Source organism: Orbicella faveolata, unplaced genomic scaffold (assembly GCF_042242905.1).
Source record: "Orbicella faveolata isolate gen_17 unplaced genomic scaffold, um_ofav_v1 contig_1, whole genome shotgun sequence".
Lineage (NCBI taxonomy): Eukaryota > Metazoa > Cnidaria > Anthozoa > Scleractinia > Merulinidae > Orbicella > Orbicella faveolata.
This window is the reverse complement of record NW_028301536.1, coordinates 17,759,082-17,777,078: the sequence shown is the minus strand read 5'-3', so window position 1 is coordinate 17,777,078 and position 17,997 is coordinate 17,759,082. Positions and strand designations below refer to the sequence as shown.

The 17,997-nt window shown below is 46.6% G+C and overlaps 5 protein-coding genes and 1 pseudogene across 7 annotated transcripts in view; 3 read left to right on the top strand and 3 right to left on the bottom strand.

Moving 5' to 3' along the window:
• Positions 1-442: 442 nt before the first annotated feature.
• LOC110045799 (G protein-coupled receptor 161B-like) lies at positions 443-3,624 on the bottom strand. Its single transcript, XM_020751429.2, has one exon. The coding sequence runs from the start codon at positions 2,337-2,339 to the stop codon at positions 1,335-1,337; it is 1,005 nt and encodes a 334-aa protein (XP_020607088.2). The 5' UTR covers positions 2,340-3,624; the 3' UTR covers positions 443-1,334.
• A 140-nt stretch (positions 3,625-3,764) lies between these two features.
• The window catches only part of LOC110045683 (fibroblast growth factor receptor-like 1), a 33,796-nt gene continuing 19,563 nt past the window's right edge, over positions 3,765-17,997 (bottom strand). For all 3 annotated transcript variants that reach the window (XM_089293052.1, XM_089293053.1, XM_089293054.1), the window contains 4 exons: positions 6,034-6,321; positions 5,462-5,839; positions 5,000-5,062; positions 3,765-4,631 (listed from right to left, as the gene is read on the bottom strand). In XM_089293052.1, coding sequence (XP_089149178.1) covers positions 4,396-4,631; positions 5,000-5,062; positions 5,462-5,839; positions 6,034-6,321 — 965 coding nt within the window. In that variant the 3' untranslated portion in view covers positions 3,765-4,395. The remainder of the gene's footprint in view (positions 4,632-4,999; positions 5,063-5,461; positions 5,840-6,033; positions 6,322-17,997) is intronic.
• Positions 7,599-10,092, bottom strand: LOC110045684 (uncharacterized; annotated as a pseudogene).
• Positions 10,837-12,459, top strand: LOC149118279 (uncharacterized). The gene has a single exon (XM_089293055.1). The coding sequence runs from the start codon at positions 10,837-10,839 to the stop codon at positions 12,457-12,459; it is 1,623 nt and encodes a 540-aa protein (XP_089149181.1).
• On the top strand, positions 12,647-13,994 carry LOC149118278 (uncharacterized). The gene has a single exon (XM_089293056.1). It carries the CDS (start codon positions 12,744-12,746, stop codon positions 13,992-13,994), a length of 1,251 nt encoding a protein of 416 aa, XP_089149182.1. The 5' UTR covers positions 12,647-12,743.
• Positions 16,286-16,711, top strand: LOC149118277 (uncharacterized). Its single transcript, XM_089293079.1, has one exon. The coding sequence runs from the start codon at positions 16,286-16,288 to the stop codon at positions 16,709-16,711; it is 426 nt and encodes a 141-aa protein (XP_089149205.1).

Below are 17,997 nucleotides of genomic sequence, written 5' to 3'. Positions count from 1 at the left end.
AACGTTCCGAAGATATCCGACAATTTCTGAATTTCACCGCCGGAGAATTCCCGAACAAAACCGAACGTTACCGATTTCTTTCGAAGGTAACTCTGAGGTGTCCTAACGTTAGTTAACATGCTTATTGCAAATTAAGTTTTTGCTAGCGTTTTTCTATAGATTGTTCAAACGAGAACGACGACAACGCTAAAACATCTCTTTGAATCCAAAGCAATTAAATTGAATAGAGTTCCCTAACCTAATTAAGACTTCTAGGCGCAATAACGGACACAACATGGCATCAGGGGTGACGCACAAATTGACGCCATGTTGACTTTGGTATAATTGAAAAGTTCTAATTAACGGAAATAGAAGTAGTATTTTCATTTCCTTTTCAAGATAAGATTGCTTCATGTTTGTATTTCGCAGACAGGTTGGGGATAGCATCAATCTTTAAGACAGCTGAATGGCTTGGAACATTTTATTATTATTACTATTATTATTATTATTATTTCACGGAAAAAGACTCCTTGCGTCATCAGAAAATTGTAGCTTTTTCCCCGTCTGTTACCGATAACCGGGTTAAACTAGGCTTGCCATATACATTGCCAACGGACTGGGCGATGCCAAAATAACATCCTCCATGTAAACTCGTGAATCTGTAGTAAGCGAAAGTTACCTAAGACCTACATTGGTAAATTGAACAGAATTGTTGAACGTTCTTGAAAGAAACAATATTGCAGCTAACAACCCAACTTGACGTATAGATAAAAATCTGGTATGTTAGTTTGTCTGCTTTCCTCGATCGGTCGATCGGAAATTCACTATTTCGTGTGCGATATTTTAGTTGGTATGGCTTTTATTCTCTCTCAGTAGAACGGGACAGAATGAAAACATCTTGTACTTTGTGGGATTATGTTGTTATTCATTGAGAGGAGTGGCGAATGGTCCTTTCAAAACCATCGCTCTCGCAAAATTTTCGTCTAATTTGACGGGTCTCGCAGTCTCGGTTTTTTAGCAGTTCAGTGTATGTCTCGAGGTCTCGATTTTTTCACAAGGCTAACTCGAAGTCTCGATTTTATTTTTTTGCAAGGCTGAAAAAGTCTCGAAGTACCGATTTTAATTTGTTTCTTTTTTTATGACGTCTAAACGTCTTAAAACCTGAAAGTTAAAACACTTAGAGGTCTCGGTCTGGAAATTGAAGAAGTCAAAATATCTCGGGCTCGCAAAGAAGAGCGCTAGTCTCGCCTTCTCGCGAAGTCTCGCATTTACATTAAGGGAAACTAACCTAACGAGCTGAACAGCTGCATACAGCTCACAACTAACAACAATAACTACTGTACTGTTCCCTTTCTTCACAAATGAATCATTTCTTTGTCTTCAGTAGCGATGTCTCCTCGTCTGCGACAAGTAATCATCTTGAGAATCTCAGCACGGAAAGTTCGGTTTAGAATTCCGTAAATGACGGAATTTATCGCGCTAGAGCTGAATACCAAAAACACCCACAGAGTTTGAGGTAGGCGCTGCTCAGCGATAGGAGGGTACGCCAGTTTAGTGTAGGCGATTCCGTATGACGGAATCCAACAGCAGGCAAAGCCAGCTATTAAGCCTAAGATAAGCTTACTTATCTTAATGTCTTCCAGTACACGGGCGTTACCATGTAGACTGCACGCGCGAAGCGAGCGGAGGGTGTCCGCGTTATGCCGGCGAACGGACCTCAGAACTCTCCAATAACAAAGAAACAGGGTAGCCATTGGTAGGAACGCGAAAATAACTATGGTTATAACATTCCAGGCTGTTCTGTAAGCGCGGTCCGATATCTTGATATGACAAATTGTTTTCCCTGGGTCGAAGACAAAAGCTGGCCATTTTAAACCAGCAAATAGGGCGACGTAAACTACACAAAGAAGCCATAAGAAGATAATCATTTTGAGCGATCTTCTGCGTGTGAAAATCCGGCGATAAACGGCTGGTCTTGTGACATTGACGAAGCGGTTAACTGCAACTACTGCCATAGTTTCTAGGGAAACGAAGGCCAACACGAAAAAAGCGACCCCCTGAATCTGGCAGACGAACTGACCGTAAATCCACCGTCCTTGAATGAAGACTCCAGCCGAGAACGGCATGCACAGCAAGGCCATGAGGATGTCGGAAAAGGCCAGGGACAATATGAATAGATTGGTGGTGTTCCGTCGAAGGCGGGGGTTCCTTGTGATAGCTAAGTAAAGGAGGGCATTACCGGCGAGTGCAAACACGTTTATAAGAAGTACAGCTGTGGATTCTATCACTTGTAAAGTGGTACTGCGGGAAGAAAGGGCATTTGCGAGCCTGGTAGAAGACAAAGACGTTACGTTGGACATCTTAGAGATGAGAGGCTGTCTTAACGCAATCCGTTTAGCTAAGTACGTAAATGAAGACCCGTTTACGGCTCAATTCATAACTTTCCTTCCGATCAGTTTCCGCCCGCATTGCTCTGTGCAATCATTGGGTAGCTGTCTGTCACGAGGCAAAACCCACCAACTATTAAAAATTTCAAAAGCTTAGTAAACAGGTCGTATAGATCAACACGAACAGCAGTCTTTCTGACTGACTTTCTGGAAAAATATCACGGAAATCACAAGAACTGATCATGAGGGAAATTGAAAAATACTAACAGCTGTATCCGATTTCACTTTTAGAAAAGTCCTGTAAAAAAGTTCTTCTGATGTAAAAGAAAATTGTCATTTGCACTGATGAAGGAGTAGCAAATCAAAATTTCCCCAGTATCGTGGAAAGTGGTGATACTCAGGCCCTAGAGAACTATCAACTACTGTCGATGATTTTGTGGGTAACCATGGCAACTAGAATGCTCGTTCGTCAGAACAAAGCAACTGCCACTGCCAAGGCGCTATTAAGTTCGTGAACTCGACCGATTTAGATGCACTTCACTGATAAGTAGTAGTTCAAAGTTCAATAACATCTATGATCTTCGAGATATGGTGGATAATTTCCCGCCAATCACACGCCGTCATGATCAAAAATCATTCTAACGCGCGCGAGCTGATGGAATATCTTTATTGGGGGAGGTCTGAAGAATGATAAACATTGGTCTTCGATCTCATCACAGTTTATTGGAAACTAATGATAAATAACTTAGCGCTGTAAACTGGTATGTTTGCAACTTGTAGGGAACAAACAGAAACGCAAACGATGAAAGGGCAATGAATTCTTATGTGCCAAGCCGCCTAGTTCGCTGCTTTGTCTCCGACCGGCAATAAATTAGTCGTAGATTAATTCACAAGACCTCACAACAAAGAGACGGCGGAGAGCACGTATGCTGTAACAAATGCTAATGGCTTTTAGCTCCTGCTTTTAGTTAATGGGTCGACGAAAAAACATCAGATTGATAGAAAATGTCAAAATAAAGAAGATGAAATTTTAGTGTCGAGAGTTCTAGTAGAATTCACGTAGTTTAACGTCTTTATCAGGAGTGTGTAATAGTTCTATTTAATAAATCGTTAACGTCTGATTAGTTGTTGACCGTTGTTGAATACCAAAATGTTGATGTGAAAAAACTGACTAAATAATTTGCGAAAGGCATCGCCTCTAGCGGGAATTGTGTCGTCACTGAAAGATTCTTAAAAATGTGGACTGGAAATGAAGTTGTTTCTAAAGCTCTGTGATCAATAACAATAAAGGTGTGCTTTCTTGTCGTCAGGTTCACATTGCATCGCTGAGCAACTTCCGGAAGCCTCCTTTTCAGGAGAGAAATACACTGAAAGTTACAATTTCAGTACAGTCTAAAATTTTTCATTCCTGTATTCATTTAATTCTTATTGAGGTAGGTGAAAGGTGTTTATATTATGTTTAAGTATTTTTTTCTCTGTTGGTCTCCTTTGAAAATGGAGGTTTCACTCTGAAAACGCTTCAAACGTTTTCCGTCCACACTACGCCGAAGGAATTTAAAAACGCTACAATCAACGGTCATTTTGGATTTGTGTTAAAGGAAAACTCGGTGAGGTCATCGTTTTCAAAAAGCTCCGTTTTCAAAATGTATTCCGTTCACACGAAAACGAAAAGCCGGCCTTTTCAAATTTCTCCGGTGTAGTATGGACACTGCCTTGGTTTTTGTGGCCTTTATAAGCTTTCTTTAAGAAGACAAATGACAATAAACATACATTTAAACTTACAGTTCACGTCAAGTTTGCCACACCGAGATGAATATTGGAAGAGGCAACCACTTTCTAGTCCTCTGATTGGCTGTATTCTCTATAGGGGTACATACGATGTCTTATATCTGACTTAATTCTGCTGTTGGGTATCTTTACGTCAACCCGTCCTACAAGTAACACTCTTAATTGTTTAATACAGGTGCTTTGCATTATAAGATGTAAACCGCGAGACGGCTCAAGCATGGTCAGTAACCAAGCAGACCCCTCAGGACTGGGAGAGAAAGACGTACTCGTTACGTGGTTTTGTTGAGGATCCTGATCGTTCAATCGAGTCCATTATTAGGGCTCTTGGTGGCGTACTCTTCTTGAGTTTTCGTTTTTGCCAAAAATACCACGCGATGACCACTGAAATAACAAGAGCTCCACATAACAGTATTGCCACAGAAATCAAAACATAGGGGCGAACAGAATTTGACTGAGGCTCTTTTCTTGCTTGAAATCCTGGCCAGAGAGAAATACAGAGATAATTGAAAGGGAAGGAAAAACAGAAGACAGACACACAGACAGACACACAGACAGACACATACACAGACAGAACGACACACAGACAAACAGAGAGACAGGACAGACGGACAGACAGACAGACAGACAGACAGACAAACGTACAGACACTGAGACAGTCAGACATAAACTCGTTTTACCAACTCTAGCTTACAGTATTTGCAATTTTCAAAATATTTATTACAGGAAACGATAACCACTCATTCTGCTACCCTTTCTTTTACCCGTCGTGCAAGAAGGGTTGCGATAGATATCCACTTGATGAAATAACTGATCTTGTGCGCACTGACTGCATTTTAACCGCTCACCTTCAGTTGAAGCCGTTCCTGCAATGCCGTCCCCAGTTTTCTTTACAATTCTTGGTATCGTCACTGTAAATATATTTTAAATGTTTCCAGTTTAAGAATAATCGTGAAACGCCATCATTAACGATACGCCGCGATGCACGCGTTCTGATTGGTCAAAAATCTATGCCACGTGAGGGTTGCACCCGTGATTCCCCTCTCACTTTCCCCATTCTTTGCCTAGCACTACAGCATTGACAGCGCAGTGTTTTGAAGGTAATTCGAACATTTGCCATCATTTTCTGATCTTTTCCAAGTTTGATGGAGACAGGCATTTATAGATTTCCGACGAGCATAACATTTCTCGATTATACACACAATATTGGTGATCTATGCTCTTTACCGTCTTTACCTTATAGCTGGGCATATTGCAGACACATTTTTTGCTATATAAGATTTATTTGCATAATAATGAGAATAACTGACCTTTAACGTAGGCGGTGGGTTTCGCATATTTACTAAGGAAAGCACTGTTGTAATCGTTGCCGATATGATTGCTTACAAAGCACGTGTAGAGTCCAAAATCATCCTCGGTAACATTAGTTATTCTCAACTCAACGCCGTAATGGTCCTTGACTCGGATAGCCTTGTAATAATGTGGATCTATAAGGCGGTATGATCCGTTCTCAAAGTCGTCACCAATTTTCTTTATTGATAAGACGGATTTGTCCCATTTCAGCCATCTGAAAACTGGAAGTGTTCCACTAACGAGCACAATGCATGTCATCGTTGCATTATCTCCAATCTGCACGGTTGTGTTCCTTGGAAGGCTTGTCTGTAAGATGGGCCGCGATCGTGGCTTAGCTGTTGAGAAGATGATGGAAATGTATTTTTAATTTCAAGCAGTTACAATACCAAAAGTGTCTGTGGTGCATGGTGCGGAAACTCGGCAAATTAAGTCATGTTTTACTTTATAAACAAAATCGCCTTACTTTTCCATTGCAGTTTTTTTTTAGAAGTAGACGTGCATGACTACATTTTTGTTTTGCTAAACTCACCAACAACCTGAAGCGTGTAAGTGTGATTTATACTGCCATATGAATTGGACACTATGCAAGTGTATTTCCCCGAGTCGTAGGGTACTAGATTTGTCAGTTTTAGGTACCAAATGGAAGTGTTAAGATGTGGGTCTATCCTTCGCCTGAGCATTTTCGTTCCGTCCTTTAACCATGTGTATTTGAGAGGTGGCGCTCCAGTCGCTTGACACTTCAATCTGATCGAGTGTGATGCTGGCCATGCTCGAAATGCTCTTTTTAACATATTTGGATCAGAAAAGGTTGGTGCTCCTAAACAAAGGACACAGAAACAAAATAATTAAGACCGATAAGTATGATTTGTAGCTTGACTCTACTTCTACAATCTTGTAGACATGGCCAGTTGCACAGGTGGCGTAAAAGCTTAATTTTCGTTGTAATTCAAATTCATTGGAGTGCCAAAGGAAAACCGGTGGTTAATAGTTTGCAAGTATTTACTTTATTTATTAAGGAAAAGTCATTGATTAATGCGGGTTATGACCACTCTTCATGTGATATTGCCTGTTTTGAAAATGAAATGTAATAACCTTGTGGGAAAAGAAGAAATATGAGAAAGTTTTGATTGATTGTACAGATGATGAAATTAGAAGCGTTGGACGTCTAGTTTCCTGAGCAATCAGGAATTGCGAAAGTTGTCAATGGATTACGGAGAGTATACTCGTTTTGAACTGAACATCGGAAGAAAACCGATATTGCTTTGGTTTTTTATTTCTACACTGTGCAATGACATGCAAAACCAAAGAGGTTAATGGACTATAAACTTCAAGGTAATTTTTAATATAATTCTACATTATACATACCAAATTGGTGATCATACTCGCTTTTACTGTATAGTAGGATATATTGCAGAGATATTTTCAGTATCAGATTGATTTGAGTAATAATATTTATACCAACAAAACTTTAACGGGAGCGCTGCGTTTCCCATCTTTGCTAAGGAAAGCACTGCTGCATAATTGAGTACATTTTTGCTAAACTCACCAACAACCTGAAGCGTGTAAGTGTGATTTATACTGCCATATGGATTGGACACTATGCAAGTGTATTTCCCCGAGTCGTCGGGTACTAGATCTTTCAGTTTTAGGTACCAAATGGAAGTGTTAAGATATGGGTCCATCCTTCGGCTGGGCATTTTCATTCCGTCCTTACACACATATAAAGTGGGGGTTCTGGCACAGTGGGGAGCAAGAGGGCAAAAAACAGTCCGAAAAAGCCCCCCAGCTCCTTCTCCTCAGACTAAAGCTTCGGAGAAGGAGCTGGGGGGCTTTTTCGGACTGTTTTTTGCCCTCTTGCTCCCCACTGTGCGTCCAGAACCCCCACTTTATATGTGTGTGTGTGCTGTGCCAGAACTTAGTGTGTGTGCTGCGCCAGAACTGCGCGTGTGTGCTGTGCCAGAACTGAGGCATGAGAGCTGTGCCAGAACCGTGTGCTGTGCCACAACAGCAAAGCGAAAAAGCTGGTCCATAGTCCGTAAACAATATGCGCGGATGTGCCCTTCACTTGTATACACAAAACTGTGCCAGAAAATATTTCCTATTGGAGAAGCGCACGCTCAGTGCATACTGCGCCGACATGGCTGCCGCAAGATACTCGTCCGATGTTCTGCAAATGTTCTACCGGAAAGAAAGCTGCGGAAAGCGCTGTTACGGGGCGTACTGCGGCCAGCACAACTATCAGCTGAAAAAAGGAATGAAAGAGCCGGAGCCATGCAGAGGCTGCGGGATAGGTCTTCTATGCGACTACCGACTGTGCCGCCAGTGCGGCGGGGGCGCGCTAGCCCGTTTTCATTCGCCCAGTGCGCTGTAAACCATCCAAGCTTGAACGTTTTGCTAAATCCTTTGTCTTTGTATTCATTGTAACGCGTAAACCCTTCGTCCAGGCTTCTGACGAAATACTCTGCAAAAGGGAGCAGGTTTTCTTCTTGCTTGAGTTCGTCGCGAAGCTGTTCGTAAGACTCAAGACTTGGATGCCACCTGTGGCGTTTATCTACCGTGCCTTTCACACCTTTTAAAAGAAACCCGTTCAAGAATTTCGGGTATTCAGGGTCGTCTTCTCTTTCAATCCCTTCAAACGCGTCTTGAATGTCGTCTTTGATTTTTCTTGCAACCCGTTCCCAGTTTGTGGTTTCTTTCATCGCCTCTCTCAGCTGGCGCCACTTGTTGAGTTCTGTTCTGTCTTCTTCGTCGTTTTCACAAAGAGCCCCGATTTCTTCTCTCATTACGTCTGCGAAGAAACACGTCATTTTTCTGATCTTTTTTATCTCATCACCGTCGGTTTGCGGGTTGTTTCTCCTTTCAACCTGCAACTTGTAGAGCTCTTGAAACGATGATGGAACTTGCTTGTAACTCGCCATGAGTTGACTTAAACCCCCCCTATTCAAATGCCTCGACCCACCAGTTAGAGAAATCTAACCGGGGTTATATCGCAAGGAGCCATGTCTTACTGCGGGCTTTCCGAGGCCATTCAAAACCTCCCTCCAGAGCTTCGTGAGATGATTCTCAAGGAGTACATAGCGATAAAAATAAAGGAAAAAAAGGAAATGGGCTGGGAAGAGGTACATGATGAGATTGAAGAGTCACCCATCTGCGAAAAACGATCAAGAATTGTAAAGGTCATGTTTTGTCGTAAATGCAACACTTGCGGCCTTGACGGAGAGTGTTACGAGTGTCATAAAAACGGAGAAAAACATTATCTTGGCTACCCCGTGTATGACGAGAACGACTACGGCGAAATCTTTCAGAAATTTTACTGAGCGGCGACGCTATTTACAACCGGTGGAATTACATTTAAAAATCCACGGCTTCATTTGCATACCATAAAAACATGCTTGTCAGTGTTCACATGATTGCGTTTCTCGTAAATGAATATTTCACGCCTGAGTGGCAGAGACAAGTGCGTGATATTACACGCGAAGTTGTTGAATGCTTTCATGACGCGGTTCCGGTTGAGGCGACACAGCTTCCCGTTGCGAATTCCTGAAGGCTTCAGTTTAAGCGCGTTGCATTCCTCTTGGCTTCAGTTGAAGCGATCAGGAATTTTCAAAGCCACCAGGAATGTTGAAGTCAAAAGGAATTTTACAGGCTGATTTCTATTTTTTTGTCCACAGTTTGTTAGAATAGGGTATTTCTTCTCGGCCTGGCCAATAAAAAGGGCACTTTTCACCTTTTTTCGAGGAAAAATTGGGCACGAAACGCGGTAGAACAAAGAGACTTCACTAGAGCGATAAAAAGAAACAGCTGATCGGGGGTTTTCCCTATTTCGCGCATGACTGCGTCAGTGAGTAACCTTCATTTATGTGGCATGACAAATACCGCAGTCACCTGTTTTTGACAAGACAAAGAGAGAGTTTTGTGTTTTTTCGCTCGAAATTCAGTTCGAAGCGGGAGGTTTCGTGATTTTTTTTATCATTTCCGCTTCAAGTCTGCCGCGGATGTCTTTCTCAAGTTTTTGGACATCAACATCAGGAAGCTTTCTCGTTGATGGTTGGCGAAGCATCCTTGCCTGGACCTGATCTTTCAGAAAGTTGTATTGCTGAAACTCCGAAAGGATAGTGTCGAACTCGTGGGAAGACACCGCGTTGTTGTTCAAAGCGTTCGAGAGAAGTCTGTTGACGGTGTCGCGCTTGGCAACGGCGAGCGTGGTGATCTCTTGATGCTTCTTGATCTTCGAGTCGAGCTTTTTGCCGGCGAGAATCATCGCAGACGAAACGAGAGCGAAGCACCCACCAGCGCCGCCAAGAGGAACGGCAGCCGGCAAGCCAACCACAGACAGAGCGGAGCCAAAACTCGCGCTGGAAAACGCTGCCGAGAGAACGCTGGAGCCGGCGGCGCCCCAATTAACGAACTTTCTCGCCCGTTTATATTTTTTTGCGACGAGGCGATAGTGGTGGACCTCGCCGGCCAATGTATTGGAAATCTCGTTGACCTTCTGCGAGCGGAAATTTTGAGAAGGCTCTGCCGCCACCACCGGATATAGTGGCTCGGCAGGCGGCGCGCTTGGTGGCAACAGATTCGCCGAAGACATTGCGTATATAAAGAATTTAATTTAACTCTAATTCAAAAAGAAGCGGCAGGCCTTTGAAATCAAAGAGTTCGCCATTTTCATCCTTCACTTGAAAGGTGATGCTGTTTATGAACTTGTCTGTAGAAGCGTCACGGAAAACGTTTTGCGATGAGTCGATGTTATAGCTGACTTTTTCATAAGGCTTTGCTCTGACGTCAACCTTGGCAAGAAGGTCTGACTTCTTTCCATTCAAAAAGTTTTTTGTCGAGTCGATGAGATCGCAGTGGATAAAGTAGCAACTCGGGCTGTTAAGCTTTTTGATATATTCCTCTTTCCTCATATTTCTCCCGACTCCAAGAAAATTGGCCAAACTGTAATCAACGGAAACTTCTTTCGGTTGATTAGTGTTGAGTGCATTACCAGCGGCGGTTGTAATTTTAAGAACAGAATTGGGGTTATTCGTTTCCAAGACCATTTGCCCTTTTTTCTTGTGATATTCAAAACTGGATTGCAGTTCTTTTACGATGCTCTCGATATTGTAATGGCCTTCAGACAACGATGCAACCACATCGTTGGTACCTTTGAAAAACATTCTGCCAACACGACTCAGATTATGCCACGAGTTGAAAAAAGAACAACTCAAAAGTCTGGCATAGCTTGCTCCTGGGAGCGGTTCTTCAAAATAGATGGTCTCGCCGTTCTGTTGCGTGACAAGAGTGATAACAACCATTTTTATATTCAACAAATAAATTATGTTCAAAATACATGACGAATGTGTGGAAAGGTCCTGCGTTAAAAAAAGCGGAGGCGGCGAAGAAAAAGGCGTGGACAAGCTTTTTAAACCGCTTCCCCAAAGCCGACAAAAGCCGGTTCATTTCACAAGCAACGGTTGACGAGAAAAACAACGTGACCGCGGAGGTATTTTTCAAACAAAGCGAAGACTCGTTTCAAAGCGTCTTCGGCTCAGAAAGGAAATACTGGAGCGCCGAAATGAAAGAAGCTCTTGGTTTGGGAGACAGCGGAGGTTTTCCTTATCAACTGGCGCCGCTTGGTTCAAAAGTTTCCTTGCCCATCCCTGCCGTACCTTTCGACGGCAAAGCGCAAAGTTTGAAAAAAATATTCGACGCCCCAATCCAAATCTACGTCACGCCTGACCAACATTTCACAACGAAATTCAGACAAATATTTCAAGACACCAAACTCAGGCACACGTGGGCAGTCGAATCAAAACGCTGGCTGGGAGGGCCTGACATGAAATATTGGCCACAGCAGCTGAACTTCGCGGTTTTCTGCGCGACCCAGGGGTGCGGAGTTTCTCGCGAAATCTTTGAGAGCGGGATGGATCTCCCCCCTCAGATAAGAGCTTTCTACAAATTCCACGTATATTTCACTGTCAGGCGGATTTTGTACCAGCTTGGAGGAATTCAGAGCATAAGCGCTTTGCCCGGAGACCCGCCGTTCAACCAATACAACAATCATTACGACGTCGCCTCGTACAAAAGGATATGCAGAGAGTTCGGTATTGCCCCCTCGAGCGATTTCCGCTTCACGCACGGAGAAAACCACGGTCTGGGAAGCATTTACGTGTACGCGACCGGCGCGGGCCCGTCGAAAACCGACTATAAATACCCGGGATGGAACAATTTCAGCGATGAAGGCGGCAAAGCAATAAATGGGGAGTTGATCGATTTCATCGAGCCGGGGGCCGCTTCTGATCCTCAAGCAGACTGGTTCGCGCCCAACACCGCGAAAGGTTTGACGCAGGCGGGCTTGTCGAGAATCAACCAGTCAATCGAGGCTTTCGTTTACTGCGTCCTGGGCGCGCAAGTCAACGTCCGCAGCAGCATTCTAGGCTCTGGCGGTCGGGCGAGAGAAGCCCAGAGCGAGTTCCTGGTGCTGATGGAAGACGCGATCATACAGCCCGACTTGGCCACGAGCGTGCAAAGGTACCAGCACGCGGTGGACGAAGCGAAGCTAAGGCTCAATCTCGCTGTTGCCCCCATGGCGTGGCTCATGCCCGCGCAGATGATAATCAACACCGAAAGCACGATCGGTTACAACAACAAGCTGAAACAGGCGGTCTCCGGAATGAAACTGGGGGTGAATAACGAGGTAAACCGGGAGACAAAAAAAGCTGGGCTCAAACACATGGCAGGCGGCCCGTCAAAAATTAACCCGCCCAATAGCCACCTGTCTAACTCGATTCACAAAGCCGCAACAGCCGAATCGGGGCGTGTGGTTCCACCCCACAGGAAACCAGCTTCGACCGAAACTCAGCAAGCGCAGCCCGATGTTACAGACAAAACGCCGCAACACGAAATTAACAAAACGGCGGTAATTGTCGGTGTTGTTGGATTTTCGGCGTTGCTGTTCATGGCTTGGCGCTAAGCACGCGGCTTCTTAAAATATTTTTCGAACAAAAAGGCCACCGCTTTTTTCGTGCTGCATTGTCTGCATCGGAATTTCTTGTTCTTTTACATATGGCGTTGACGACTTTCTTGGGATAAAAGAAGTCGTTTCGTTGGCATCTCTGCCTTCATCATCGTCATCGTCACCCAAACCGTATGGGTCATAACCAGGGTTTTCAAAGCTTGTTCCTTCGCGTTCCCCCATAGCAATATATTAAGCCTATTATTTTTCAAATTAGAAATAATCGCCGGCGCATTTATACGATGTCAGTTCCAGAGAACCTTCGCGCAACGCACAGCGAAAAGACCGTACACGCCATGAAGGCCGAGCGCGCAGTCAATCGAATCACCTTTACCCCCTCTGAAGCCAGCCCCGGAAGTACTCTGTATGTTTCAGTGCCCAAGCTGAACGAGAACGAGGTTCTGGTGCCGGGCTCGCTTGCGCTTGTTTTTGATATCGACCTTGCTGGAGGGCACGCCAACAACTTCCTCGTCCAGAACGTCACGCGGGCGCTCGTTGACAGGCTGGTCGTGAAGTTTGCAGGCACTATCCTGCAAGACACGGTTGGGTATGACATCTACAAAACGTTCGAAGACCTTTTTCTTTCGCAAGAAGAGCGAGACAACAGGATTCTCGAAGGGATTCAGAGCGAGGATATGTGCAAGATCCACTCAGACGCGGGAGACAAGAAAACCTCGGGCGTCGACGCTGAAAACAAGCTGAACGAGGTATACGGGAAAAAGTACCGGATCAGGCTTGACCATGAGATCTTAACCGACCACGGCGTTTTCTACCCCCAGGCCCTTTACAACGACCTCACGTTCGACGTAAAACTCGCCCAAGCAATACACGTGGTCAAAGGCTCCGACACAACCCAGCTGAAATACAAGCTGAAAAACATCCAGCTCGAGTACAAAATGATACGCAGCAAGACTCTGGCAGAAGAGGCGAAGAGCGTTTACTCCAGCGGCAAAGAGTTCAGTTACGACAACGTGCTGCATGACAAAGAGGTGGCCTTAAAAAAAGACACTGACACGAGGATCAACATCAAAGTCAACACCCCGAAAAGGTCGCTAAAAGCCCTCCTCCTCCTGTTTGTAGAGCCGTATACCGCAGGCGCCAGAGATTCAGAAAAATTCATCTTCCCCGATCTGACGAAAGTCAGCGTCACGGTCAACGGCGCACCCAACAAGCTTTACAGCGACGGCATCGAAGGCAAGGACATGTGGGAAGAGGCCCGCAACCTGTTTGTGAAAGAAAAAAATAAAACGGAGCACATGGATATTACGAAGTTTTACACCGGTAATAAGTTCGGGCTTGTGATTGATATGCGCAGCATGACGGCCCAAGACATGCACGGCAGCGGCACGCGGATTGTGAACACTACGGATGGGATCCAGCTGGAAATTGAGCGGAAAGCCGAAGGCTCAGGCGACGTGAAATGCCACATATTCGTAATCTCCGACTCCCAGTTCAATCTTATGGACAGACAGCTGGAATCTGTACAGGATTAATATGGACCCGAGCAAGATACCCTTCAACGCTCTCATCGTGGGGCCGACTAATTCGGGCAAATCGAGGTTCGTTGTGGACCAGCTCTACGGCCCGTTCCGCGGAAAGTTCGACTACATCGTGCTGATCTGCCCGACGTTCACGCACAACAAGACCTACCACCGGCTTGGCGAAAACGATCCGAGAATGGACGTGATTGTCTGTGAGCAGCACGACGTGGAAAGGTGGCTGAAGCTCGTGAGGTGGCTTTCGGAGGGCACCAACACGCTGGTGGTCCTTGACGACTGCGCGGCCTCCAAAGATGTGAAAGGGCGCACAGGCGAGCTGGTGAATCTGGCCTTTTCCGCGCGGCACATGGGCATCAGCGTGTGGGCTCTGACCCAGACGTTCACCGGAATAACGGCTTGCTTCCGGGAGAACGTGGCGGCGATCGTCCTCTTTTACACCCCCTCGGCCAAGACAACAAAAGCCGTCTTTGACGATTACGCTGGCGAGCTGCACCCGGACGAGTACAGACGCTTGCTTTCGAAGCTGAAAGCCCGAAAGTTCTCTTATCTCGTGTTCGCGCTGCGCTTCCCCTTCGGCGTCAAGCAATTTGGATAAAAAATGCGCGCTGTGTATAGCCGCCATGTCTGCGGAAGACGCGTTAACGGACGTTATGCAGCTTCTTGAAACGGAGCCAGCAGCCTCGAGCGGAGGAGGCGGCCTTGTTCTGGCACCCCCCGACATTCCGGCTCTTCGCGAGCATCTGGCCGTGCTCGTGTCCAGAGGCAAAGCCAAAGAGGCCGTCGGAGCTCAGTTGACCCATGAACAGGTGAAGCGCATGAGCGACAAAGAAGTCGAGAAGTACACCAAACGCTACGAGACCTACGTGGGCTCGAAGACGACGGAAAGCCTGATCGACAGCTTCATTTTTGTTGCAAGCAAAGCCGTCGGAATGGCGGTCAAAATCAAAGACATCGAGGCTTACCAAAAAGAGCTCAGAGCCGACTACATCTTGAACAAAGAGCTCTCCGATCTTGCCGGCAACCTTTCTTTGAAATACGGCAGATTTCTTGCCGCGGCCAACGCGGTGTTCATCACGACGAAACATATCGATTTCAGTCCACAGTTGCCGGTGCAGAGCCACTCTTCTTGGGATGAATACGGCTATCCGCTTTTGGGCATTGATGAAGTGGACGGTTCAGCGCCTGCGGAATAAAGGTCACCATTGGCTTAGGTCTTGCTCGGAATTTGACGGCAATTGAACTTTTTTATTTGCAAAGCATACGGTCCGCAAATGGCAACCGAACAATCCGAGAGCCAGCCTGCCACCGCCACCACCGTCGCTGCGCCTGATGCGGCGATCAAGACAAAGCCTGCTGCTGAGACCAAGACAGCGCCTGCAACGGACACCACACAGCAAGCGACTACTCCGGCTGCAACGCGGAAAAGCAAGCGAAAGCTGCCCAGGCTTATTACGCGGAAAAGCAAGCCAAAGCCGCCACACCACCCACGGCACCTGAGCCAGCCACACCACCCACGGCCCCTGAGCCAGCCACTGAAAGCCCAAAGAAGAACGGCGGCGGGCTAAGCATCAACCAATGGCTAACTCTTGGCGGCTTTGGCGTTTCTCTTCTCGGGATCTATTACAAGCGTCAAGAGATCAAGGCTGCAGCCAACTCCGCGTTGGACAAAATTAGAACACCCAAGACCGCGCCTCATCCCTCTCCTGAGCCCGAGAGTGCCCAGCCTCGCCCCCGGTCGGAAAAAGGATTAAAAAAAATGATTTGAACTTTTGCGCGCGATGAATATCTCGCCATGGAGCTACCGAACCCTTTCCAGTTCATTATTTTTGTATCAGCCGTGGGCGGGATCGCCCTTGTTTGGGGCCAATTCACAGCCAGGTGTTGGGGAACTATTTGGAATTTGGAAGATCAAATCCTTTTCCCCCCAAAAAAGGCCCCGCCTTCGTTTCGAGGTTCACGAGAGGCACTCCGACGCAGACACCGGCGAAGAGTCTGATTAATTTGATTTAAACTTTCACCCTTTCTTTATACCAAGCGCCATGTCAGACAACAAGCTTGTCAAGACCGTCATTGACGCAGGAGTTCTGACAGGATTAGCCGCTGGCATCGGCTGGGCCGCGAAAAAGGTTTTGAAAGAGAATTTCACTTCCGATCCCAGCGGCAGCGTCATGAATTACGTGAAGTTCAGCGCCGTCGTTGCGGCCAGTATGGGACTAAAAGGGTACCTTGAGGACCAGAAAATCCTCCCCGCCAGCATTTGAAAAAATCTTCCGATAATATATACCATGGCGAGCATCACGATCATGGTTGGCGGGGCTGTGTTGAACGCCACGGCTTTTATCGGCGGCAATTATCTGGCGAGGGCGCTCGGCGGGGGCGGCAAAGCCGCGCTTGAAGAAAAAAAGCGCCACGACAAGGCTCTCGAAGATTATCAAGCCGCTTACGCCAAATACACGCGCGACCGAACACAGCTTCTCGACTGGATCGCGACCAACGCGCACACAAAAGAGCAAGCCAAGCAGAACATGACAAACACGGACTACGCCTTCACACTCTACAACCAGGCGCATCATGACGAACAGATGGTGCCCCCCAAGGAGCCGAAGTTCTCAGATTTCTATCAGCCGAGCGAGCAGCAGAAAAACGGCGAACTCGCATTCGTGGGCGCCGGGGCGCTCGCTCTGGGCTACGCGGCCTTCCGGTTCCTTTAAACTTTTTTACGCCTTTCTTATATGGACGCGAAACTCGCCAAGATTTACTACAGCCCCGAGGGCTACTGGAAAGGCATTGCCGCGATCAAAAAATTGGCCGAGGCCGCCAAGGTACCTGAAGAAGCCGCAAAAAAGTGGCTGATCAGGCAAGCGCTCTGGCAGATATACCTCCCCGCGCCGAAGCGGATTCCTCGGCCGAAATTCGACGTTCCCACGCCCAACAGGGTCCATCATGCTGACTTTCTTTTTCTGCCGCACAACAAGCTCCCTCGCGGCCGCAAAGTTTTCAAATACGCGCTGACCGTGGTCGACGTGGCCAGCCGCTTCAAAGAGGCCGAACCCCTGACTTCGAAAAATTCTGATGAGGTCGCCCTGGCCTTTCAGAAGATTTACAAGCGCTCGCCTCTCGAATGGTCCGAAATGCTGCAGGTTGACCCCGGGCGCGAATTCATGGGCGCGGTCACCAAAGAGATGGACAAGCACCAAACCTTTATCCGGCGCGGGCGCGTTAACATTCACCGCGACCAGGCCCTTGTCGAACGTTTCAACCGTACTCTGGCTGAGCGATTGTTCGGGCACCAGTACGCCGAAGAGATGCTTCTCCCTGAGGGCAAGCGGTCCACTGCCTGGGTGAAAAGACTTCCTGAAGTTGTTTCGGCTCTGAACAACGAGGTCACAAGCCTTATCGGCAAGAAACCCGCCGTTGCCATCAAAGAAAAATCTGTTTACGCAAGGCCGTCGACACCTTACACGAGGCCTGTCGGAAAACGCGAAAAAATCCTTCCCTCTCTTGTCCAAGTTCGTTATCTCTACCAGCCCGGCGAGCTTGAAGGGGGCGTGCAAAGAGCCACAGACCCAATCTGGTCTTTGAAAGTTTTTAACGTTGAAAGATCTTTCATCAAACCGGATCAGCCCGTTCTCTACTATCTGCGCGACGGGCCCAAGCGCGGCTTCGTGCGCGAAGAGCTGCTGGTTGTTCCTCCGAACACACAATTACCCCCAGAGCAACTTTGAAACTTCGGCCTCCAACCCTCTAAGTTCGTCACCTGTTAATGTTGACAAGATATCCATGCAGGTGTATCCGTAAGCTTTTGTATGGATACCGTCGTCATCAATCCATCGCTTTGAATCAAATGGCGAAAGCGAAATTTTGATCTCTTAGATCTCGTGACCCTCGCTTCGAAGAATATTCATTCCATGCCATTGCTGCTTCCCACCGAAAAGCGTTTCCTTGTACTGTTCATGCGTCATTTGTTTCTTGACAACGTTCTTTTTCACACCCTTCG